The 25,608-nt window shown below is 44.5% G+C and overlaps 1 protein-coding gene and 1 long non-coding RNA gene across 5 annotated transcripts in view; one reads left to right on the top strand and one right to left on the bottom strand.

Annotated features, from left to right (window-relative positions):
• RSPO1 (R-spondin 1) overlaps positions 1–13,734 on the top strand; it is a 57,734-nt gene extending 44,000 nt beyond the window's left edge. For 3 of the 4 annotated variants that reach the window (XM_006134252.4, XM_006134251.4, XM_075908893.1), the window contains 2 exons: positions 4,819–5,007; positions 8,098–8,810. In XM_006134252.4, coding sequence (XP_006134314.1) covers positions 4,819–5,007; positions 8,098–8,255 — 347 coding nt within the window. In that variant the 3' untranslated portion in view covers positions 8,256–8,810. Of the gene's footprint in view, positions 1–4,818; positions 5,008–8,097; positions 8,811–12,377 lie in introns of those variants that run through there. The other variant, XM_075908895.1, reaches the window with a different exon arrangement.
• LOC142819934 (uncharacterized) lies at positions 11,308–25,573 on the bottom strand. Its single transcript, XR_012897619.1, has 3 exons — positions 24,891–25,573; positions 13,754–13,816; positions 11,308–12,287 (listed from the first exon to the last, which is right to left on the bottom strand). It is a non-coding gene; the product is annotated as an uncharacterized LOC142819934 (long non-coding RNA).
• Positions 25,574–25,608: the final 35 nt, after the last annotated feature.

The raw sequence follows: 25,608 nt of genomic DNA, 5'->3' as shown, positions 1-25,608 counted from the left end.
CACCTACAGAACCTATATAAAACATTCTTAAAACTAAACTAACCACCCGGAAAAGTGAAAAAACAGATCGAGAGAGCCAGAAGAGCACGCAGACATGAACTACTTCAAGACAGGCCAAGAAGAGAAAACAACAGAATTCCACTTGTCATCACCTATAGCCCACAACTTAAACCCTCCAGCACATTACCAACAATCTACAACCTATCCTGGAAAATGACCCCTCACTCTCACAGGCCTTGAGGGAAAGTCCAATCCTCTCTACAGACAGCCCCCTAATCTCAAACATTTCTTTCCAGAAACCAAGCAGCACACCAACATCATAATCATCTAAGAACTCTCCCCTACGATCAGCCCTGGTGCCAACTCTGTCCACACATCTACACAAGTGATTTCATCACTGGACCCGACTACATAAGCGACCATATCAGAGGCTCATTTAACTTCACATTCACTAATGTGATTTATGCCATCAAATACCAGCAATGCCCGTCTGCCATGTATACTGGACAAACTGGACAGTCTCTACAGGAAATAATTAATGGACACAAATCAGATATCAGAACAGGCAACATACAGAAATCCATTGGAGAACATTTTAACCTACCTGGGCACTCATTAATGGATCTCAAAGTCACAGTGTTGTTTCAGGCCAATTCCACAAGCCAAATACACAGGGAAGGGTTGGAACTTAACTTCATTTACAAGTTTGATTCTTATCAGAGAGGAATCATAGAATCATAGAATAATAGGACTGGAAGGGACCTCGAGAGGTCATCGAGTCCAGCCCCCCGCCCTCAAGGCAGGATCAAGCTCCGTCTACACCATCCCTGACAGATGTCTATCTAACCTGTTCTTAAATATCTCCAGAGAGGGAGATTCCACCACCTCCCTTGGCAATTTATTCCAATATTTGACCACCCTGACAGTTAGGAATTTTTTCCTAATGTCCAATCTAAACCTCCCCTGCTGCACTTTAAGCCTTGTCCTGTCCTCAGAAACCAAGAGGAACAAATTTTCTCCTTCCTCCTTGTGACACCCTTTTAGATATTTGAAAACCGCTATCATGTCCCCCCTTAATCTTCTTTTTTCCAAACTAAACAAGCCCAGTTCATGAAGCCTGGCTTCATAGGTCATGTTCTCTAAACCTTTAATCATTCTTGTCGCTCTTCTCTGTACCCTTTCCAATTTCTCCACATCTTTCTTGAAATGTGGCGCCCAGAACTGGACACAGTACTCCAGCTGAGGCCTAACTAGTGCAGAGTAGAGCGGCAGAATGACTTCACGAGTTTTGCTTACAACACACCTGTTGATACAACCTAGAATCATATTTGCTTTTTTTGCAACAGCATCACACTGTTGGCTCATATTCAACTTGTGGTCCACTATGACCCCTAGATCCCTTTCCGCCATGCTCCTTCCTAGACAGTCGCTTCCCATCTTGTATGTATGGAACTGATTGTTCCTTCCTAAGTGGAGCACTTTGCATTTCTCCTTATTAAACCTCATCCTGTTTACCTCTGACCATTTCTCTAACTTGCTAAGGTCATTTTGAATTATGTCCCTATCCTCCAAAGAAGTTGCAACCCCACCCAGTTTGGTATCATCTGCAAACTTAATAAGCGTACTCTCTATCCCAATATCTACATCATTGATGAAGATATTGAACAGTACGGGTCCCAAAACAGACCCTTGAGGAACTCCACTTGTTATCCCTTTCCAGCAGGATTTAGAACCGTTAACAACAACTCTCTGACTACGGTTATCCAGCCAATTATGCACCCACCTTATCGTGGCCCTATCTAAGTTATATTTGCCTAGTTTATCAATAAGAATATCATGCGAGACCGTATCAAATGCCTTACTAAAGTCTAGGTATATGACATCCACCGCTTCTCCCTTATCCACAAGGCTTGTTATCTTATCAAAGAAAGCTATCAGATTAGTTTGGCATGACTTGTTCTTCACAAACCCATGCTGGCTATTCCCTATCACTTTATTACCTTCCAAGTGTTTGCATATGATTTCCTTAATTACCTGCTCCATTATCTTCCCTGGGACAGACGTTAAACTGACCGGTCTGTAGTTTCCTGGGTTGTTCTTATTCCCCTTTTTATAGATGGGCACAATATTTGCCCTTTTCCAGTCTTCTGGAATTTCCCCTGTCTGCCATGATTTTTCAAAGATCATAGCTAAAGGCTCAGATATCTCCTCTATCAGCTCCTTGAGTATCCTGGGATGCATTTCATCAGGACCTGGTGACTTGCTGACATCTAACTTTCCTAAGTGATTTTTAACTTGTTCTTTGTGTATCCTATCTTCTAAACTTACCCTCTCTCTGCTTGTATTCACTACGTTAGGCACACCTCCAGACTTCTCGGTGAAGACCGAAACAAAGAAGTCATTGAGCATCTCCGCCATTTCCAAGTTCCCTGTTACTGCTTCTCCCTCCTCACTAAGCAGTGGGCCTACCCTGTCCTTGGTCTTCCTCTTGCTTTTAATGTATTTATAAAAGGTCTTCTTGTTTCCCTTTATGCCTGTAGCTAGTTTGATCTCATTTTGTGCCTTTGCCTTTCTAATCTTGCCCCTGCATTCCCGTGTTGCTTGCCTATATTCATCCTTTGTTAGTTGTCCTAGTTTCCATTTTTTATATGACTCCTTTTTTATTTTGAGATCGTGCAAGATCTCCTTGTTAAGCCAAGCTGGTCTTTTGCCATATTTTCTATCTTTCCTACACAGCGGAATTGTTTGCTTTTGGGCCCTTAACAACGTCCCTTTGAAATACTTCCAACTCTCCTCAGTTGTTTTTCCCTTCAGTCTTGCTTCCCATGGGACCTTACCTACAAGTTCTCTGAGCTTATCAAAATCTGCCTTCCTGAAATCCATTACCTCAATTGTGCTGGTCTCCCTTCTACCTTTCCTTAAGATCATGAACTCTATTATTTCGTGATCACTGTCCCCTATACTGTCTTCCACTTTCAAGTTCTCAACTAGTTCCTCCCTATTTGTTAAAACCAAATCCAGAACAGCTTCTCCTCTGGTAGCTTTTTCAACCTTCTGAAACAGAAAGTTGTCTCCAATGCAGTCCAGAAACTTATTGGATAGCCTGTGCCTCGCTGTGTTAGTTTCCCAACATATGTCTGGATAGTTGAAGTCCCCCATCACCACCAAATCTTGGGCTTTGGATAGTTTTGTTAATTGTTTAAAAAAGGCCTCATCCACCTCTTCCACCTGGCTAGGTGGCCTGTAGTAGACTCCTAGCATGATATCACCCTCGTTTTTTACCCCTTTTAGCTTAACCCAGAGACTCTCTACACAGCTATCTCCTACATTCATCTCCACTTCAGTCCAAGTGTGTACATTTTTAATATACAAGGCAACCCCTCCTCCCTTTTTTCCCTGTCTGTCCTTCCTGAGCAAGCCGTACCCTTCCATACCAACATTCCAATCATGCGTCCCATCCCACCAGGTTTCTGTAATACCAATGATATCATAGTTGTATTTATTGTTTAGCAATTCCAGTTCTTCCTGCTTATTACCCATACTTCTCGCATTTGTATATAGGCATCTAAGATACTGATTTGATCTTGCCTCCCTGTTGTGCCCTGACCCTCCTTTCTCCTTCCCATTATAGGCCGTAGTCCCCCCCATTTCCAACCCATCTCCCAGTCCCGCACATGCAGCACTTACCTGTGGGCTTTGTTCACCTGCCCCCAACAAACCTAGTTTAAAGCCCTCCTCACAAGATTAGCCAGTCTGTGTCCAGGAATGAATAAAGATACCCTTCCACATACTAATGACTTAACCAACCAACCAACCAATGGGCACATATAGAGGTGCAAATTGTTCTTATCAGCCACTTGTTACTAGAACAATCCAATTCACTATTTTTTCTCTTTTTTTTTTCCTCCCCTACTCCCCTCTTACCACCCCCGGCCTTCCCTTATTTATTCTTGGATCTAGACTTCTAATACTCCAGTCATCTGAAGAAGTGGGTTTTGCCCATGAAAGCTCATGATACCATCTACATGTTTTGTTAGTCTTTAAGGTGCTGCTAGACTATTCGTTGTTTTTTAAGTTTTTCCAATTACAGACTAACTCTGCTACCCCTCTGAAGCTTTTTCATCTTTGGGTTAGGCAGACATCAAAAAGTCTAGACCCCCCTCCCCTCCCCTTTTTGGTCTCCACCTTCACAAGGGTGAGGAAACAGGTTGCAGTGACCCACGTCTGGGGTTGCGGAAAGGAAAAGCCCACATGAGCATGTATCCAAACCAAGAAGGGACTTTTGCTCAGAGAGGCAGATGTGACGCACTCTGAACAGACTGAGTACAGGCTCAGCATGTTCCATAGGAGGCTTCCCTTCCCTGGCTGGGCCTCCGGGACCCTGGTGGAGCAGAGAACTGGCATGGGGGATCGCTGTCCCCTAGGGAGTGATGCATTGAGCCTTTGGGCTGATGCCAGGTGCAGTCACAGCCTTCTCCCTAGGCTTGTTAAAGTTCCTGCCCTTGAACAGCACAGTCCTTTGTGGTGCAGCCCAGAGCTGACATTTGGACCCCGAGCCGCTCGGAACGGGCCCAGAAAATTCCCCTCACAAGAGATTTTTCTGGTGTCATAGACTCTGCCCTAGCGCTCTGGCTGGGGTGGACAGCATGGGGACTATTGCATCTCGCCCCCACACATATGTGTGATCTCTCAAAGGGAGACAGACGTCGGGCTGGGATGGCAGGCAGGCGGTGGCACGAGGGAGGGAAGGACTCCAAGGATGTGTCAGGAGCCCTGGGGAAAGTGGAGTTCCCTCTTGACTCTCTTGTTGTCTGGCAGCACAATGTGAAATGAGCGAGTGGGGTCCCTGGGGCCCGTGCTCCAAGAAAAGGAAGCTGTGTGGTTTCAAGAAGGGCAATGAAGAGCGATCGCGGAAGGTACTGCTGGCTCCCTCTGGAGATGTGTCTGTGTGTCCTGCCACCACCGAGGTCCGGAAATGCACAGTGCAGAAGAACCAGTGCCCTGAAGGTGAGCTGATGCCAGGGCATTCACCCTCTCCCATTGGGGACCCATTCTGTTTGCTTGGGATGAAAATTTAGTTTAACTCTAGCTGAAACAAAAGACAGGACTATGTAGCACTTTAAAGACTAACAAGATGGTTTATTAGGTGATGAGCTTTCGTGGGCCAGACCCACTTCCTCAGATCAATATGTGGAAGAAAATTGGCACAACCATGTATACCAAAGTGATACAATCAAAAAAATGAACACATGTGAAATTGACAAATCATATGCGTTCTTTTTTTTTATTGTATCACTTTGGTATATATGGTTGTGCCAATTTTCTTCCACATATTGATCTGAGGAAGTGGGTCTGGCCCACGAAAGCTCATCACCTAATAAACCATCTTGTTAGTCTTTAAAGTGCTACATAGTCCTGTCTTTTGTTTCAGCAAGACCAGACTAACATGGCTGCATCTCTATCACTAGTTTAACTCTAGGATGTAACAAACAAGGCCCTGTCAGGAACCTGACAGGCGTAGTCAAGACCAAGGGTCAGAGCGGGGCAAACCTGGGGCTAGGAGTAGCAGAGAAGTTCGCAGTCAGGTTCCAGGCCAGGGTTGATACTGAGGGTCAGAACCTGGTTTCAGGCTTCAAGTGAGGATGAAAAGTCCAAATCAAGCCAAAGGCAAAACCAGGCATACAGGAGCAAGGGGCAAGGATTGTCATGGAAGCTACCAGAGATCAGTGTTCCCTCTATTGTTTTTCCATCCACGTGCAGAATAAATTTTGTTGTGTGCACAGAGGCAGATGTACACCAGCAGCATAAATACATGCTGCCAGCTGTGGGTGACTGTGGGTGCTCTGCTTGGCATTTGAATCTCTCCTGGGTGGCTGCCCAAGCCCACAGTTTACAGCTGTGGTGGGCAACCTTTGGCCCAATGGCCACATGCAGCCCATTGGATTTCTATGTATGGCCCACAGGATACTTTGTTTACCATTGCCCATGCACAGGCTTGCCACACAGGGTGTGTGGATTGCATTCACCACTGGGAGAGCCGTACACTCCCTCTGCAGCCAATCAAAGCACTGCTACAGGTCAATCGGCACTCCTTGCAAATTCTCCGTACGCAAGAGCGGAGAGCAAAACTACCGTATTGAGAGAGCCCATGACAATCTTGCGGCCTGCCGAGATGATGGAGAGCCACTCATGCGGCCCACTCACTAGACTAGATTGCCCTTCACCGGCTTACAGGAAACACTGCCAGAGATCTATGGTGTAACCTGGACTTCCTGGAATGCTCATTGGGTTTATATAGAGCAGGGAATCAATCAGGAACCATGAGGTTGCCACCTGTCAGACCCCTTAAGGTGGGACTTCCCATGGTCTCGGTCCTCTGTGGGTCATGAGTAATGGAGTGCAGGCTGGTGCTGGTTGGAGATGCCTCACGGCCTGGCAGCTCTGAGTCTAGGGCTGAGACCCCCTGGGCCTTACAGCCCCCAAATAAGCCTTGCTCTGTGCTGCACCTCTGCAGGACAGACACATCTGCACTGCCTGATTCTCTTAGCCACAACACAAACTGGCATGTGAGCAGCTGCCCTGTGCTTCATGCCTTGCTCTTTACAGTGCGTTTCCAGCGTGACTTTCATAGGAATGCAGCCCTGCCAAAAGCATGTGGCGTGCACCATGACAGCTAGAAAGAACACTTGACCGTAAAACCAGAATGAGCCACTGAGTGGTTAGTTTCTAATAGGATCAAGCTTTAAAAGTCGTCCCTGGACACTGCTTGCTGTCTGCTGTATGTTGGTATTCGTTGTTTGTTAGCTTTGTCAGGGAAAAACGAGATCGTGACAAGGCAGATCAGCAGAGGGTGGGAGGGCGGAGCCAACATCCAATGTTGGGGTATTCGTTCACTCTAGCCCACCTTTGCAGACAGTTTGCTTGCAGTTCCCAGTGGATTCCCGTTCTCTGAACAGGAAGATGTTTCCTTCTTGTCACTGCAAACTACCGTTCACCTTCACTCTGCTGGAAATGTGGAGGCCGGTGGCTTGCTCATTCCCCTTGTGGTTGCACTAGGATGCAGGTGTGGTGGCTGCTTTTGGGGTGCCCAGTTCTCAATTGCATCTAATAGTGCATGCAGAAGACAATAAGGAACAGTGGGGAAAAGGCAAATGTTGAGTGTAGTGGCTCTCAAATGCACAGACTGTATTTCCAGCCATGCTAAGGAGCCAGGCTGGAAGCCCCAGGAAACGCAGGTTCTGAGTGCCCTGCCAGTGATGGAAAATTACAATCTCAAATTCACATTTCAGTCATCTCACCCCTTCTGTGAACATCAATAATACCAGACTCCTAGAAGCGCACTTCAGCCACCCTGACTCCTCAGAGAGAGGAGAAACACAGGCCTGCAGTGGGCCGGGATGGTCACCCATGGAAGCTGTTTTAGAGCAGGTGTGAGAGGCCTGGAGCTGTACAGAGAAGAGTTTGCCAGCACGTCCTCTGCTTTATACCAGGAGGCTCCAGCATCCACAACTCTATGATCAGTTGTGGCACTACGTCGTGGGGAGAAAGATGCTCTCAGCTGGGCCAGGCCCAGGCCATTCCATTGACAAGTATTAAATATCTTCCTACTGTACTTTGAGTCACGTTAGTGAGCCAGCATGCCAACAGTCCCGGAGCAATGGCAGGGCTCACTAACCAGCTGTGCCAGCAGTCCCTGACCAATCATAGATTCAGAGGGCTGGAAGAGATCTCAGGAGGTCACTGAGTCCAGTCCCCTGGCAAAAGCAGGACCAACCCCAACTAAATCATTCCAGCCAGGGCTTTGTCAAGCCAGGATTTAAAACCAGATTCCACCCCCTCCCTAGGGAACCCATCCCAGTGCTTCACCACCCTCCTAGGGAAATAGTTTTTCCTAATATCCAACCTAAACTTCCCCCACCCACTAGCAGTGCTCACTAGACAGCTAGGCCAGCGTGCCGGCAGGCCCTGTGAAATGGCAGTGCTCACTAGCCAGCAGGCCAGCGGGCCAGTGGCCAGGAGGCAATGGCAGCACTCAGCTCTGAGATGAGTCAGCCTTCCATTCGATAGTCTCATTGTTGCTCCTTTGCTTGGTTTCAGGGAAAAGGAAACGAAAGGAAGAGCAAGAAAAGCGAGATAACATGAATGGAAACAGAAACCAGAAAGACACCAAAGAGGCCAAATCTGGCACCAAGAAAAGGAAAAGCCAGCAGAGAGGGACTGTGGTCCCCATGACTCTTGCTAGCCCTGCCCAATAGCTGCCCCTTTGTAGTCACATGATGGCAAGAGTACATTGCTGCTATGTATATGAAAGCTTTATGGAACCAGAGCACTGCTACATAACAGACACATTCAGACAGACAGAACCAACCCCCACTGCCACACACAAAGACGGAGACCACACACATACGCAACATAGGACCGTAAAGTGCAAACCTCTAAGAAGAGGAGTAAGAAAATATAAGAGATGAAGTTTAAATGCTAAGGAGTTTACTGTGGAAACTGGGGAGAAAGTATGAACCAGACTGGAAGGCAGTGGTGCCAATATTCCTGATATAATGACTCAAATAGAAGTCAGCCATGTAAACCCCAGCATAACACAGCTTCAGCCAGAGACTAGAACTGATTTGCTATTGTTCAGAATCACAGGATCTGGAATCGCGCAAAGATAGTGGCCTGTTTCTATTCCCCCTTCCTTTGTTCTAAGCTGTATGAGAATATATGTTAAACCTTTGTGAGAAGAGGTCAGAGATGTCTGCCCTGAAATGGCTTCAAAAATGTATTTCAAAATTAAAAAAAAAAGTCCAACATAATGACCTCCAAATTTCCAATTGTGTGGTTCATGGCTCAGCCCCCAAAGAGGCTGGTGTCCCAATGGGGGAGGGACTCGCTTGCAGAAGGAAAACTCATAAGAGCTTTCAGAAAATGTAGCCAGCTGCATCCTAGCCACAAATCAGTCATCATTCACTTTTACAATCCCTGTCCATGTCCATTAAGCCCCGTGGGGAGTTTCCCATCATGCAGCAAGTTGAGAAATAGAGGTGACAGCAAACCGCAAATTGGTTTGATGTTGTGATTCTGCCGATAGTCACAGTGCGAAGGATTGTGTGCTGAACTGAGGAAGGAAAAAGCCATGTAGTTAAGTCTCCGGAGTGGGAAAAATATGCAGAGCTTTTAAATCCATTCAAAAGCCATTAATCTGCATGTCGCTAGTTGGGCTGTCTTAGAATTAACACCAGCACTCTCTGGATCTCCCCACTTAGCAAAGATTTAATCCCCCGGGTGACATTACTCCTGTGCAGCACAAGGCCTGTGGCCTGCAGGCCTTCCAAGAGACTGAAGTAGCACACGTATTTTTGGCAGCCTTCAAAGTGTGCATCTCTTGCTGCACATATTTGCAGAGGTCACATAGAGCCACTTGATCTGACTGGCTGCATTTCCTCACATGCCCGTTGTGTTGGCTGGCTGGGAAGCATGCTTGTTGTATTTCAGCAAACAAAAGTCCATGCCGTTGCAATACTAGGAAAAGCTCCTGGAATTCTCTTTGGGGCCTGCCTGCTCTGGGGCAGAGTTGGCAGGGTTCAGAATGTGGGAGCTGCACAGCTGGTCCAGTGCCAGAGCTGTGCCAAGCTCTCCGGGCCTGCCGTGCTGACAGCAAGGCCTTTGGGCCCGTCATCCACTTTGTGCTTAAGTAAACAAGCAGCCATTATATCTTTTAGAGGGGATTCCATTTCAGCACATTGATAAATGAGCAGCATACCAGGCAGAGAGCAAGAGGGAGGTTCTCAAAACTCATCTTTTCAACTGTTTATAGATCCTGTTTAGATAAATTCTGGAGGAGACCTCCCCAGTTGAAAGACGGGGTCTCACTTTATTTTCTATTGTCAGCAAGCTGTGAGCTAAGTCATCTGTTTGTATTGAGGCTTTGTACCTAACATGAACCTTTTCCCCTCCAGTTGTTCAGCTGCAATATCCAGTAACCTTTTCAGGAGTCTCACTTGGCTACTTTCTAGAACTGTGCAAATCCATGGATAGCTGCTTTATATCCAAGGCTATCCGCATCCCTGGACGTAAATGTGGATATCTGCAGCTCATTTTGTGGCTGCAGATACAAATTTTGTATCTATAATCCTGCAATTTATCTGCTTTATATGTGCAGGTCTCTGTATCCACAAACGTAAATGCCGATATTAGCAGCTCATTTTTGAAGAAATGGAAGCAGCTGCAGAGACAAATTGTGTATCTGGAGCCCTGCAAATTTGCAGATAGCTGTTTTATATCTGGGGGTATCTATATCCATGGATGTGGATAGGGATATCCGCGGCTCATTTTTACGGATATGGATACAGATATAAATTTCATATCTGTGCAGGGTGTTATTAATTTCCATCACCATTCCTGGGGCCTGAAAAGAAGAGAGAGAGGGCATTAGTGGGGTTTTATATTCCTGACTGGTACCATAAAGGATTCCCTAAATAATATCCGATATTAGCATCCATATTTAAAAATTAAACAGCACATCAAGGTAAATCAGCCAAGCACAAGTGGAGCTGCAGCATTTTTTATTTGTTGTTGTCATGTTTGTCGGTTACTTGTTATTTCAGAGAACTGTGCAGGGACTTAGGCAACACTTCAGTTCCACCTCAGCCCCATTTTGATGTCTTAAATGGGACTTAGGTGAATAGTCCTTGTGCTAATCCTCTGCCAGGGAGGATTTTCACTTCAAATTTGCTAACTTGAAGTGGGTCCCCCTGTCATTACCAAGGGCTTTTGACACAATTTTCCAATCCTCTCCACTGGGTTGTTTTGGAAATTAAAGCAGCAATACCTTCAAAATAGATGTTTGACACTCAGAACTTTCTACTCCAATGTCATCCAGCTCTTTCTGCTTCATAGCTAGTGCAGGGAGGGTTCACATATCAGAGTCAGGTGTGTCTAAGCAGCTTCAACACTAAAGTTTTGTTTGGATCCACTTAAAGCTAGTCCAGACTTTTCAATTGCCTTTTTTTTCTCCGAAAACTTTGCAAAAGTATTTCATTTTGTGAAATTGTCTGGGTTTTTGTTTCTTCTTTCTCCTTATTTCCCTTTTTCAACAGCAAAATGAGAGAACCAATGGAAAAACACAAAACAAAAGCTTTGGATTTTGTAATTTTTCAATGAAAATGTGATTATTTAAAATCCATTCTTTTAGAAAATTTTGACTGGAGATTTTTTCAAAATTTTTAAAAACATGTTCATGACTTTTTTCTGATTTGTGGGTGTTTATTTCCACCTCCAGCTGATTGTGTTTGGGGATTTAAAAGCACATTGCTTTTAGCCAACATGTTTCCAAGAAGAGGAGTAATGATTGAGCGGTGAGACTGGTCCCAATTTTGGAATTTATTAGAAGGGCTTCATTCTTCTCAGTTCAGTTGCATGTTGCACGCTTTCTTTCCTTTTACAACAAAACATCTAGGCCGTGTCCAGACTCAGGGGTTTTTTCGGGAAAAGTAGCCTTTTCCCGAAAAAACTTCCCCTGCGTCCAGACTCAAGCCGCGTTCTTTCGAAATTATTTCGAAAGAATGCGGCTTTTCTTTCGATGGCGGTAAACCTCGTTTCACGAGGAAGAACGCCTTCTTTCAAAAGTTCCTCTTTCGAAAGAAGGCGTTCTACAATGTAAAGAGGCCGTCTTCGAAAGAGAGCATCCAGACTCGCTGGGTGCTCTCTTTCGAAAAAGCGGATTTCCTCTATCGAAAGATCCGCCTGCTGTCTAGACGCGATCTTTCGAAAGAGCCTCTTTCGAAAGAAGCCTGCAGTCTAGACATAGCCCTACTGTGGTGTTCTCTATCTGCCATCCCCTAAAAACATGTTTTTAGCAAGTTTGGGTGCTGAGAATTTTTGTTCACTGTATTGTTCACAAAAATCAGTGTCTTAAACTAGTGGTTCAAAAATATATACAGAATGAAGAACAATGTCTCTTATATGCAGCAGTTTTTTCTCCACGATTCCAGATAGATTCAGGAATGGCTAGCTGGAGGAGTGTTTTGTGCAATTCAGATAGATTAGATTAGATTAGATTAGATTAGATTAGATTAGATTAGATTAGATTAGATTAGATTAGATTAGATTAGATAGAATCATGGACATTCTTGGACGCTCCCGTGGACAGAGATATGTTTGTTTATATTAGTGAAACAAAAACATTTTAAATCACATTTCAATTCAGTGGACAGATTACTTTTCAAAATCTGCATACAGCTTCCAGATTTTTCCGCTTTGCATTTGGGTAATTTTTCCCAGTTCTGCTACAACTGAAACAAAGGAAAAGGAACAGAATATCATCACTCTACAACCCTCAGTTTTGAAATTGTTTAATTTTTATCTCATTTGCTGAGATTTAGGTGCCGAAACAGACTTATCTCACTGAACACAGACTGGCTGTAAGTATTATGCTTTCACCCTTTGTGTTTAATGTAATTCTACATTTTCACCTGCCACAGCTAGGTTTAAAATGTGCATATACCAATTCTTCAAATAATAATTTACTAGCCTTTTACTCCCATAGAAATGGAGAGAATGTATACATGTTTTAGTGCATGTTTACATTAAAATGATGTTTCACTCTGAAGTCCTGGCTTTGATTAAAGGAAGGCTATTCGCATGGTGCACTGGGTGCTCTTGGATGCTGTTATCTGGGTTACATTTTCAAAGGAGATCTGAAGGAAGATTGGGTATATATTGACAGATTCTATTAAATCAATGGACCCCACAGAATGGGGCAGTAAACTGAACACTTTATTTCTTAAAAAATCTCCATTTAAATGACAAAAATCCCAACTTTATACAACCAGTCACACCAAATAAATCATTCTGATGGTATTTATATACAGGATAATATAGTGTGCCCAGTTAAATACTGCACTACCACCTTGCCAAGACCCCAGTCATAGCTGAAGAGCAGCAGAGCTCTGTTGAGAACAAATAGTGGAGTGTGGGGATTGTAGGTAGATTATATAGAATTATTTACAACTAGTGCAAAGCAGATTGGCTAGATTCTTGGGTGTCATCCATCACACATGAAAAAATTGTATGCAAAATCATGGGATGTGGACTGCTAGAAGGTAAAATGCAGCATGTGATATGCATAGCTTTCTGGAGAATAAATCACATTTTATGCCTAATAAATTTAGGTCACAGAAGCTTGCTGTCTTACTTTATTTTTCAGAAGGAATATTTATGTGTAAACACTTTATATTCCAAATTCCTAACCATAGCCGGCCCACAACATTTTGGCACCTGAGGCGGGGAGCCCCCATGCCCCTTCACTTGGGCCAAAACTTTGAAAGGTCTCTTGTGCCCTCCTTCCTTCAGCACAGCTACTCCACCATCTCTGTGCATCTAGAGCAGAGAGAATAAATCTGCACCAGCAGCAGACACAATTTTCTACACCCTGGGTCCTAGTGGTGCCCCCTCCTCCCTGTCTGGCACCTGAGGCGGCCGCTTCAATTTGCCTCAGGATAGGTCTGGCCCTGTTCCTAATGAATACTTTATACATAAGACAGACATCACGGGCCTGATTCACAATGCTGCTGTAACTCCACAGTCTTCAATGGAATGATACAGAGGTAGTCAGGCCTTATAAATCTAAGTGACCTGCAGGGGGTTGAGTCTGACATAAGCCCTGCTTTCATAGGATTCAATCCTGCAAGGTATTGAGCAGCCCCAGGTGCCATTAAAGTCAGTCTGCTCATGCTCTTCATTCTCCCTATCTTCTTACCATCATCTCCTTTTTTCCCTCTTCTTCCTCCTGCTCTCTTTTCTTTGCTGTTTTCAGTTGCAGCTGAGGGAAGGGAAAATCAAAGGCAGTGAGATCTAGGGTCTTTCTTATTTCTCACTTAAGAAGTCACCAAACCTCCCTGTTGATCAGAACTAAGTTTAAAATAATTTCCCCTTGGTTTCTGAAACAAAAACTTGCTCCAATACATTCCAAGAACCTGTTGGAAATTCTGTTATTTGCCATATTACTTTTCCAACAGATGCCTGGGTAGTTAAAAGTCCCCCATACCTGCCAAGTCTTGTATTTTGAATATTTCTGTTATTTATTTCTAGCTCCTCTTCCTAATTTCATGTACTATAGTAGAACCCCCCTATCTAGATATCACTCATATTTGTTACCTCTATTAGCTTTATTCAGGGACTAGTCTGCCTCTCACCTCCTTCTGGACCTCAGAACAAGTGTTCATACTCTTAGGCTGTGTCTAGACTGGCATGATTTTCCGGAAATGCTTTTAACAGAAAAGTTTTCCGTTAAAAGCATTTGTGGAACAGAGAGTCTAGATTGGCATGGACGCTTTTCCGCAAAAGCACTTTTTGCAGAAAAGCGTCCGTGCAATCTAGACGTGCTTTTCCACAAAAAGGCGCCGATTGCCATTTTCGCGATCTGGGCTTTTTTGCGGAAAACAAATCTCAGCTGTCTACACTGGCCCTTTTGCGCAAAATCTTTGCGCAAAAGGGACTTTTGCCTGAACGGGAGCAGCATAGTATTTCCGCAAGAAGCACTGATTTCTTACAGTAGGAAGTCAGTGCTTTTGCAGAAATGCACTTACATGAGATCGTCAGTGCTATTCCGGAAATTCAAGCGGCCAGTGTAGACAGCTGGCAAGTTTTTCCGGAAAAGCGGCTGATTTTCCGGAAATACTGGCCAGTCTAGACAGTTAGGCTGTGTCTAGACTGGCAAGTTGAACTTTTCACTAGTTTGTCAAACTTGGGGTTACTCCCCCGACCTGCCAGTACTTTTCCTATGGGCTGTGTCTAGACTGGCAAGGTTTTCCACAAAATCACCTGCTTTTGCGGAAAAACTTGCCAGCTGTCTACACTGGCCGCTTGAATTTCCGGAAAAGCACTGACGATCTCATGTAAGATCGTCAGTGCTTTCCCGGAAATACTATGCTGCTCCTGTTTGGGCAAAAGTCTTTTTCCGAAAGACTTTTGCCCAAAAGGGCCAGTGTAAACAGCACGGTAGTTTTTTCCGTAAAAAAGCCCCGATCGCAAAAATGGCGATCGGGGCTTTTTTGCGGAAAACCGCCTCTAGATTGGCCATGGACGCTTTTCCGCAAAAAGTGCTTTTGTGGAAAAGCATCCTGCCAATCTAGATGTGCTTTTCTGAAAATGCTTTTAATGGAAACTTTTCCATTAAAAGCATTTTCGGAAAATCATGCCAGTGTAGACATAGCCTTAATGTATAATATCAACACTTCTTCCCTTTTCATCCTGCTTTTCCTTCCTGAACAAGCAATTCTCATCTGCACCTGTATTCCAATCATACGACTTAACCCAACATATCTTTGTGGTGCCAATTCAATCATAATTTAGGTTATGTGCTAATACTTCCAGTTCTTCCTGTTTATTCCCCCTATTCCTTACATATGTAATTATGGGAATGAATCATTCTGCTAAAATCATATGGCCGTATACATTGTGTGTGGTGGGGGTTAAAGCAATCAAACCATAACACAAAGAACTGAGCAAAATTCAAAATTACTAAACATCAGCAAAGGTCAGACCAATCTTGTCAATTAAATGAAAGGCTTTTGGCAGCTCTAACAGCCTGGCATGAAGGCTTGGCCTGCCTCTCCTGTTCTGGGAACGATGGTGGGCAACACACCACTCTAATTATTTGAAAAACAAGAGAGTGGGTTAGAAAAACAAAGTCAGTATGTATCAGTATTGAAATGAACAAGCTTGTGTTCTGCAGGGCAACAAGTATAAATGTCTGAATCACATATAATTAGATACATCAGCTCAGTAACCTTAGATGCTGGAATTCTTCCTGCCAGACTAAATTTGAGAATGAGTCTTTTCATAGCTGAAGAAATATGGCAGGCTACATACAGGTTGAACCTCTCTAGTCCAGCACCCTTGGTACCTTCTTGCCGAACCAGAGAATTTGCAAAACCACAGGAAGTCAATGTCATCTAGCAGCATCACCAACACTTCTACTGCTTACTGGGCTCTTAGAAAACATCGAGGGGTAAATTAGAGCTCAATAACAGCACAGATCACTGAGAGACAGGACTGGTGGCTGTAAACAAACTTTATGGGACTGTGGAAAAAACTTGGCCACACCCACGATAAGTAGACATCTGGCTCACTAAAATCATGCCAGATCACGGATGGTACCAGGCCAAAGAGTGCAAGACTAGCAAGGTTCAATCTGTAGTCCCCTATGTGATATTTAGTCAATTTAGGGGAAATGCACAAGTACTCAGTTCAGAATGCTAAGGGTTCTGAAAAATCTTGGAATCCTTACAAATAACTTATGTCACTTTCTTTGAAAGAACAGAAAAAGGTAGTTTCAGAAATATATTTAATGTCATGAAAAACTAGAATAGATAAGATTAGATTGAATTAGATTATATTAGATACCAAAGTCAGTCTGACCTACTGCATAACATGGGCCAGAGAACTTCCCCAAACTTATTCCTAGACCAGTGTTGGATTTATGCACAAACTAAGTAAACTTCATTTTAGGGCCTCAGATTATGAAGGGCCTTTACATAAAAAAAAATTAGTTGAATCTTCACCAATGTACCAGTATATTATTATTATTTCTATTTTCATTGTTCTTTCTGTTAGAATAATACATAATTTTGGTAATGCTAGGAGGCCTTTAAACTTGCCCTATCTTAGTGCCTCAGCATGTCTCAATACGGCACAGTCCTAGGCCATATTCTATAGAAAAACATCCAATCTTAATCTAAAAATGTTCAGACATGAAGAATCTACCATAATCCTCGGTAAATTATTCCAATGTTTAATGACTCTCATCATCAAAACTTCACATCTAATTTCCAATCTGAATATGTCTGACTTCAACTTCCAGCCATTGGCCCATGCTAGATTGAAGTACCCATTGTTAAATACTCCTGTAAATACTTACTTAAGCCTTAAATTTCTCTTTGTTCAGATAAATAGATTGAGCTCCATGTGCATGTCTATACTTTCAAGAAGATCAATACTCCGGAAGTTGATCTTCTAGCATTAAATTTAGCGGTTCTAGTATAGACTCCTAAATCAGATGCTGAGGGCAGCCCCTGCCGGTGGCTGGTACTTCTCCTTCTGCAAGGAGTAAGGGAAGCTGATGGGACCGTTTGCTCCCATCGGCTTTCCGCTATGAGGACACCACCACGGCTCGGCTTAAGATAAGCTGACTCCAGCTACACATTTTGTATAGATGGAGTTGCGTACCTGAAGATGACCTGCCTGTTCTAATATACCAGGCCCCTGAGTCTATCATTAATAAGGCAGGTTTTCTTATCCTTTAATCATTCTCATGGCTCTTCTCTGAACCCTCTCCAGTTTATCAACTTTCTTCTTGAATTGTGTCTACCAGAACTAGACCCAGTGTTCTTGCGGTAGTTGCACCAATTCCAAATACAGAGATAAAATAACCTTTCTATTCATATCTGAGATTCCCTTGTTTATGCAGTCTAAGATTACATTAGTTGTTTTGGCTCGTGTTCATCTGGTTATCTACTGAGAGACTCCCAAATCTTTTTCAGTCATCCTGCAAGTATGGCCAACATTCTTTCTCCCAAAGGTATGCATTTATATTCAGCCTCATTAAAATGTGTGTTGTTTGCTTCCACCCAATTTACCAAGCAGTCCTGATCACTATCAATCAGTGACCTGGCCTTTTCATTATTTACCACCTGTCCCTCAAGTTTTATGTCATCTGCAAATTTTATGAATGATTACTTTATGATTTCTTCCAGGTCATTTGCTAAAAATATGAAATAGTGTAGGGCCAAGAACCAATCCCTACAGGGGATCCCATTGGAAATAGATTGGTAATTCTCCCTTACAGATACATTTTGAAAGCTATCAACGAGTTTTTAATCCAGGTGCGTGACATGTTAATTTTACATCATTCTAGTTTTTTAATAAAAAATGTTGTGCGGCACCATATCAAACAATTTACAGAAGTCTAAGTTTAAGACACCAACGATTTTGCCTTTTTCAGCCAAACTTGTAATCTCATCAAATAAAGATATTATATTGGCTTGACGGGATCTGTTTTCCAAAACCCATGCTGATTTGCATTAATGATATTAACTTCTTTTAATTCTTTAGTAATCAAGTCTCATATCAACCGCTCCATTATGTTGCCCAGTGGAGAGGCCTATAATTAGTAGAGGCCTATAATCAAGTGGAGAGGCCTAGAATTAACTGGTCATTCTGTTCACCCTTTTTAAAAATTGGCACAACACTAGCCTTCTTCCTCCCCAAAGCTCCATGATTTATCAAAAATCAATGTAACTGGTCCAATGCTCACTCCCTGGCCAGCTTTTTTAAAAATCTTGGATGCAAGTTAGCTGGATCTGCTGATTTAAAAATGTCTAAAGATGTTCAAAGATGTTGCATTTTGACAATGAAAGGAATGCACATTAATGTCAATAAACTCCCTGTATTTCACCCTTTGCTGCCCAGTGGAAGGATAAATGTGTGCAGTCCACTCAGAGCATATTTACACTGCAGGGCAAAAGTCCAATTAAGATACGTAATTTCAGATACCTCAATTGCGTAGCTGACCTCGAAATAGCTTAATTTGGCTTTTGGCGCTGTCTACACAGCAAGAAGTCAATGGAAGAACACTCTTCCTTTGACCTCCCTTAGTCCTCATGAAATGAGGGTTACAGTAGTCAGAGTAAGAAGTGCGCCATCTTGACATTATTTGGACATAACAGCTTGCTGTGTAGTCATACTCTTTAATATTTTGAAACAACATCAGTTATTCTGAAATAATTAGGGTTGCCAGGTGTCTGGTATTGGCCAGTTTGGGACATTCTTCCCCTGCCATGTTGGGTAGAGGCGGCGAGTGGGGGATTTAAAGATGCTGTGATTTTTATTTTATTTTTTTTTGGTGCAGGTTTTTTTTTTTCAACAACTTTGGTCCCCGTCTTTTTTTTGCTCAAACAATTTTTTTCCCTGCCATGTTTGGTATTTTTTATGAAACTATCTCGCAATGCTAGAAATACAGGCAGTCCCCGGGTTACGTACAAGATAGGGACTATAGGTTTGTTCTTAAATTGAATTTGTATGTAAGTCGGAACTGGCGTCCAGATTCAGCTGCTGCCACTGAAACTGACCAGGGGCTGACTACAGGAAGCCGGAGGCAGAGTTTCAAGAGCTGCTGAATCTGGAGCCTGGGACAGAACAGCTGGGGCGCTGCCCAGTAGGTTCCCACAGGACCAACCTGGCAGCACCCCAGCTGCTCTACCCAAGGCATCCCGCAACAAAAGCCTGGTCTGCTGGGAGGGGCGCACTAGCTGTGCCCCCTCCCCCCCCAGCAGACCAGGGAGACCCGAGCAAAGCCGCACAGGCGGAGGGACCCCGCTCCCCGTGTGGCTTTGCTCCTGTCCTCCTGGTCTGCTGGGGGGGTCCAGCAAAGCTGCTGGAACCCCCCAGCAGACCAGGGACACCCGAGCAAAGCTGCCACCTGGGTGGCTTTGCTCGTTTGCCCGGGAGCAAAGCCGCCCAGGCAGCGGGACCCCCGCCGCCTGGGCGGCTTTGCTCCTGTCCCCCTGGTCTGGCTTTGCTCCTGTCCTCCTGGACCCCCCCAGCAGACCAGGGGGACAGGAGCAAAGCCGCCCAGGCGGCGGCTTTGCTCGGGTGTCCCTGGTCTGCTGGGGGGGGGGGTCCAGCGGCTTTGCTGGACCCCCCCCAACAGACCAGGGAGACCGGGAAAAGCTTTTTTCGCCCCGGAGGACATGGGCGGCGACCCGCCGCCCGTGAGCTCCGGGGCGAGAAAAGCCCCATTCGTAAGTGCGGATCCGACATAAGTCGGATCCGCGTAAGTCGGGAACTGCCTGTAATACTGCTATTTAGATGTATCCTCAGAAGGTTTCTAATTTGAAGGACAGGATTTGAAGGACAGGACTTCCAGTTCTGAACCTAGGTAGATCAGCACTTTGGCCTCTGTGCCAACTCCTTTGAAAGGCAGAAATTTCCCCAGAAACCAATCCAAATGCCCTCAGGATTCATTGGGCATTTTATAACAGTTCTCCATAACACAAGCTACATTTATGAAACTGACTTTTTCTGCTCCTTCAAAGAAAGGAGCATTAATTTTCTGGAAGCATTCCAAGATTTTTAGTTAAGAAAAAAAGTGTTTTCCTAAGGAAAAGGGAGGGAAATGGGGGGAGGGGGAAAGGAGACAAGTATTACTCAACTATTTAGTCTAAGAGTTTGAAAATCAAAAGGATCATTTGACAGATTGATATCACCTCTAATAGAAAACACACCAGTCCTGGGAAAACTCTTCTGCATAAGCCTTAAGTCTGATAGCTTAAACAATTATCTACAATTTGGAATTAATTTTTATAATTCCCACATCAATGTGTGTTTTGTAAATGCTTAAGGCTCAGATAATTCCATGAAGAGAAAAACAGAAATTGTAGGCTTATCCAAAACAGACTGAAAAGTAGAGGCTGTTAACATCATCTTACAAATCACTTCTGAGCACTACAGAAATTAAATAAATACCCCAGACCACAGAGACTATACAATATCAAAAGCAGGTGACTGTGGTGCCCTCTCTTTAGGCCAGGAAGGACAACCCTGTTTAGACTATCTAGTAAACTGTGTACTGTATCAGAGGGGTAGCCGTGTTAGTCTGAATCTGCAAAAGCGACGAGGAGTCCGGTGGCACCTTATAGACTAACTGAAGTGTAGGAGCATAAGCTTTCGTGGGCAAAGACCCACTTCGTCAGATGCATGTAGTGGAAATTTCCAGAGGCAGGAATAAATATGCAGGCCAGGATCAGGCTGGAGATGATGAGGTGATCCAATCAAGGAGGATGAGGCCCACTTCTAGCAGCTGATCTGGAGGTGTGAATTCCAAGGGAACAGAAGCTGCTTTTGTAGTTAGCAAGCCATTCACAGTCTTTGTTTAATCCAGAGTTGATTGTGTCAAACTTAAAGATGAACTGTAGCTCAGCAGTTTCTCTTTGAAGTCTGGTCCTGAAGTTTTTTTGCTGCAGGATGGCTACTTTTAGATCTGCAATTGTGTGTCCAGGAAGATTGAAGTGTTCCCCTACAGGTTTTTGTATGTTGCCATTCCTAATATCAGATTTGTGTCCATTGATTCTTTTACGTAGGGACTGTCCTGTTTGGCCGATGTATATAGCAGTGGGGCATTGTTGGCACATGATGGCATATATTACGTTGGTGGATGTGCAGGAGAATGTACCAGTGACAGTATGGCTGATCTGGTTAGGTCCTGTGATGGTGTTGCTGGCCATCACCTACAGTCCCCAGCTAAAACCTCTCCAACGCATCATTAGTGATCTTCAACCCATCCTGGACAATGATCCCTCGCTTTCACAGGCCTTGGGAGGTAGGCCGGTCCTTGCCCACAGACAACCCGCCAACCTAAAGCATATTCTCACCAGCAACTACACACCGCACCATAATAACTCGAACTCAGGAACCAATCCTTGCAACAAACCTCGGTGCCAACTCTGCCCACATATATACGCCAGCAACACCATCACAGGACCTAACCAGATCAGCCATACTGTCACTGGTAGGAATAAGTGCCTCCGGAAAAGGGCGCTTTTTCCGGAGGATCGGGGCCAGTGTAGACGCTCTTTTCCGGCTTTTTTAAAAGCCGGAAAAAAGCGGCGGACATTTTTATTTAAATGCCGCGGGGGATATTTAAATCCCCCGCGCATTTCCCTACTACGACTCATGAAATTTACATGCCCCTTCCGGAAAAGGGGCCAGTGTAGACGAGCCCAGACTGTGAATGGCTTGCTAACTACAAAAGCAGCTTCTGTTCCCTTGGAATTCACACCTCCAGATCAGCTGCTAGAAGTGGGCCTCATCCTCCTTGATTGGATCACCTCATCATCTCCAGCCTGATCCTGGCCTGCATATTTATTCCTGCCTCTGGAAATTTCCACTACATGCATCTGACGAAGTGGGTCTTTGCCCACGAAAGCTTATGCTCCTACACTTCAGTTAGTCTATAAGGTGCCACAGGACTCCTCGTCGTTTGTGTACTGTATTGTCTCCAGCCCTGATGTGGGGAGGTCAGTCCCTGAATGTATGGGCGGCAGGTAACATTACCAAGGGAAGGCATTGCCTTCCCAGAGACACCCACCCCCGTGCTCCAGCTGGCCAGGAAGGCTGGGCCACAGTGCAGCTGCCTAGCTGCTCCTGGGACCAAAACTGGGGCTGGGCAGCTGCTCAGAGCTGGGGGGAGGGGATGCACTAGCAGTGAGTGCTGGACCAGCCCCCATAACGGAGTGGATTGGGGGTGCAGGACAGGGCCAGTGACCTAGGGTTGCCAGGTGTCCGGTACTGAACTGGACAGTTTGGTATTTTTGCCTCCTGTCCAGTAAAAAATTCAAGAAATACTGGACACCTAAAATGTCTAGATTTTCTGATTTTTTCCTGGCCAGGAGGCGAAAATCCCAGGTGCTTACTGCTTTCCACAGCGGAGCTGTCCAGCCTGGCACAGGAAGGCAAAAAGCCTCAAAAGCAAAGCATTTCTTAAAGAGGCCACGCTGGGGTTTTTTTTTGGGGGGGGGGAGGGGACGTTTGCTTAACAGCTCTCTGGGTCTTGGGGTCCTTTTTTCTTTTTCTCAACAGAATTTTTTCCCATTTTTTGGGGGGGGAGGGGGAGAGGAGGTTTCGGTATTTTTTGTTAAACCATCTGGCAACCCTACAGTGACAACAACAGGGGGCTGGGCTCTGGTGGGCACAAAAGGGACAGGGCTTGCCTCCCCAAACCAGGCCTTCACCTCCCCCTGACCATGCCTGAATGGTTCTCTGAGAGCAAATAGATTCCTGGGCTTTCCATCCCTTTTGCATGGAGAACTACAAACCTATGGATAGTTCCATCTTGAAGTCGCTATTAAGGCCACATCTCCATAACCTTCAAAGAGCTGTTTTCCCTGAGCAAGGACTGAGGGTCCTGTTGAATGGTATTGGCCCCAAAATAGAGCAACCCTTTCCTGCAACAGAAATCATGTGTAGCCAAGTATTTTCACAAATAAATTCCATCATCTAGTGACACCATCTCCCCCTGAGGTGACTTCACATCTGGACTAGCACATGGCTCCTCCAAGGAAGAGAACGCAAAACCAGAGAAACAAATGAGGAATCTATTCTCATTTTACATGACAAGAAAGAATGTGTTTCCATTTCAGTTGGCTTGGAAGATTGTTTTGTTCCTTTGTTTTGTCTGTTTAGAAAGCAGGTTATTCATAAAAATACTTGAAAGAAAATGCTGTGAGATTTATTTTGAGATCAGTAAATTAAAGATCAGCCATCTAGTAATCTAACTGGTTGTCTGATTCCATGAAGTATAATCAAAAGATTAATGGCTCTGATAGATATAAGTAAGAGTAAATGGCTCTGTTTTTTGGAACTAAAAGTAGACAGAACAATAGTATGCTAAACCCAGCAAGCTCAGGAAAATTTGAAAGAAACAATATACCACATCATATGGAAAAATTAAAAGATTTGGCTGGACTTTACATCAGCTCCATTCATAATGAAATTAGCCTCTGTTCTAAGATGGGATGATGAACTCACCCATTGATTTCTGCAATTGTTTTTGTTATTGGCCTTTACCAGTCTCCAGAGTTGGATACTCTTTTAAGACACTCTGTGTCTTCTTGTAATTCAATATTGTTATTATTATTATTAATAATAAAATAATAATAATAATTAATAATAAATGATTACCTTGAGCACCTAGGAGCCCTAGCCATAGACCAGAACTCAGCTGTGCCAGGTGCATTACAAACACAGAGCAAAGTCAACTTCGATCTCCTCAGGGGCGTAGCGAGGGGCGCAGGGGGAGAACAGTTGCCTCTGGGTGCCATGCTAGGGGGGCACCAATTTAGTCTCCCTCTGCTCCCCCAGTCATCCCTGCTCCTCCTCCGCCTACTGCTGCCAGCTGGAGCCTCCTCCCCACCTCTCCACTTCCAGCCCCACCCTCCTCTATCTCCGCCAGTGGGTTAGTGCGTGCGGGGGCCCGGCCCCAAACTGGAGGGGGCGGGGGAAGACGCCATACAACCTCCCCCTCCTCCCCCCCAGGGTCGGGTTCAGCCATGTGCCAGGTTCAGGGCCCCACTGTGCAGTGCGGGGGAGGGGAAAATTTTGCTTTTGCCCCCGGCTGCATAACACCCTGGCTACACCTCTGGGTCTCCTGCCCCAACGATACAATCTAGGTATAAGACAGATGGATATTGACAGGGGAGTATAAACAACACAAAAAAACAGTGAGAGGATCAAAAAATGGCACTATGGTTAAATAACAAGAAAAAGCATGCAGTTAGAGATGTTGAGAGCAAAGGCATATTTCGGCTTGATAGAAGCCTGCTGTGGATTTTTAGAGTCTGACTGGATGACTGGGGAACAAAATGGCAGATGAAACGCAGCATTGATAAATGCAAAATAATGCTCATTGGAAAATGTAATCCCAACCATATATCCAAAATGATGGGTTCTAAATTAGCTGTTGGTACTCAAGAGATCTTGGAATCATCATGGATAGTTCACTGAAAATGTCCACTTAATGTGCAGCAGTTGTCTAAAAACCTAACAGAATCTTAGACCCATTAGGAAAGGGCTAGATAATAAAACAGAAAATACCATGCAGCAACTATATAAATCCATTGTATGTCCACATCTTGAATATCGTGTGTAGTTCTGGCTGCCCCATCTCACTAAAGCTTTATTAGGATTGGAAAAAGTGCAGAAAAAGGCAATAAAAATAAGTAGGGATATGTAACAGTTTCCATATGAGAAGAGAGTAAAGAGAAGAGGCCAGGTCTACACTACCCGCTTATTCAGGGGCGTGAGAAATCCATGCTCTTAAGCAACGTATTTATACTGACCTTAATCCTTCATGTACACAGCACTAAGCTGATGTGAGAGTGTCTCCTGCCAACATGCCTACTGTCTCTTGTGGAGATGAAGTAACTAAGCTGATGGAAGAACTCTCCCTCCTTTTAGAGCTTCTTCATCAAAGAATGACAGCAGCACAACTTAAGGATGCCAACGCTGACTGAAGCTATCCCGGGATTTTTTTTAACCAACATGAGATAATGTCATTTTCTTAAACTAGCCTATTAAAATGACTTTTTCAAGAGTCGCCGGGAGATTGCTGCTGATTCCAGGTGACTCTCAGCCAATCCTGGAGGGTTGGCAACCCTAGTACAGTTGCATTGGTGGCGGGACTGTTCACCCTGCAAAAGCCATGACTCAGGGAAGAATAGGATCAAGGTTGGTACAGCCATGAATGGTGTGCGGAAAGTGAACAGGGAAGTGCTAGTTAGCACCTCCCCGAGCACAAGAAATTAACAGGCAGCAGCTTTAAAACCACCATTAACAGGCCACCCAACCATCCGGTGATGTCATAGCATAACGATGTCATGACCCGGATTCAGCAGGCTTGTGATGACGTCACGGCACAGTGATTCTGGCATATGGTGATGTCATGACCCCAGGTTCCTAGCCACACAGTGAGGTCACGGGATGGCTCAACCTAAGCAGAGCACGGGGTGATGTCATGAGCCCGTGTCACCACGGCTGGTGGTGATGGCACCACGGCAC

Source organism: Pelodiscus sinensis, chromosome 25, assembly GCF_049634645.1.
Source record: "Pelodiscus sinensis isolate JC-2024 chromosome 25, ASM4963464v1, whole genome shotgun sequence".
NCBI lineage: Eukaryota > Metazoa > Chordata > Testudines > Trionychidae > Pelodiscus > Pelodiscus sinensis.
Note: the sequence above shows the minus strand (reverse complement) of the source record. Positions and strands in the feature narration are given on the sequence as shown.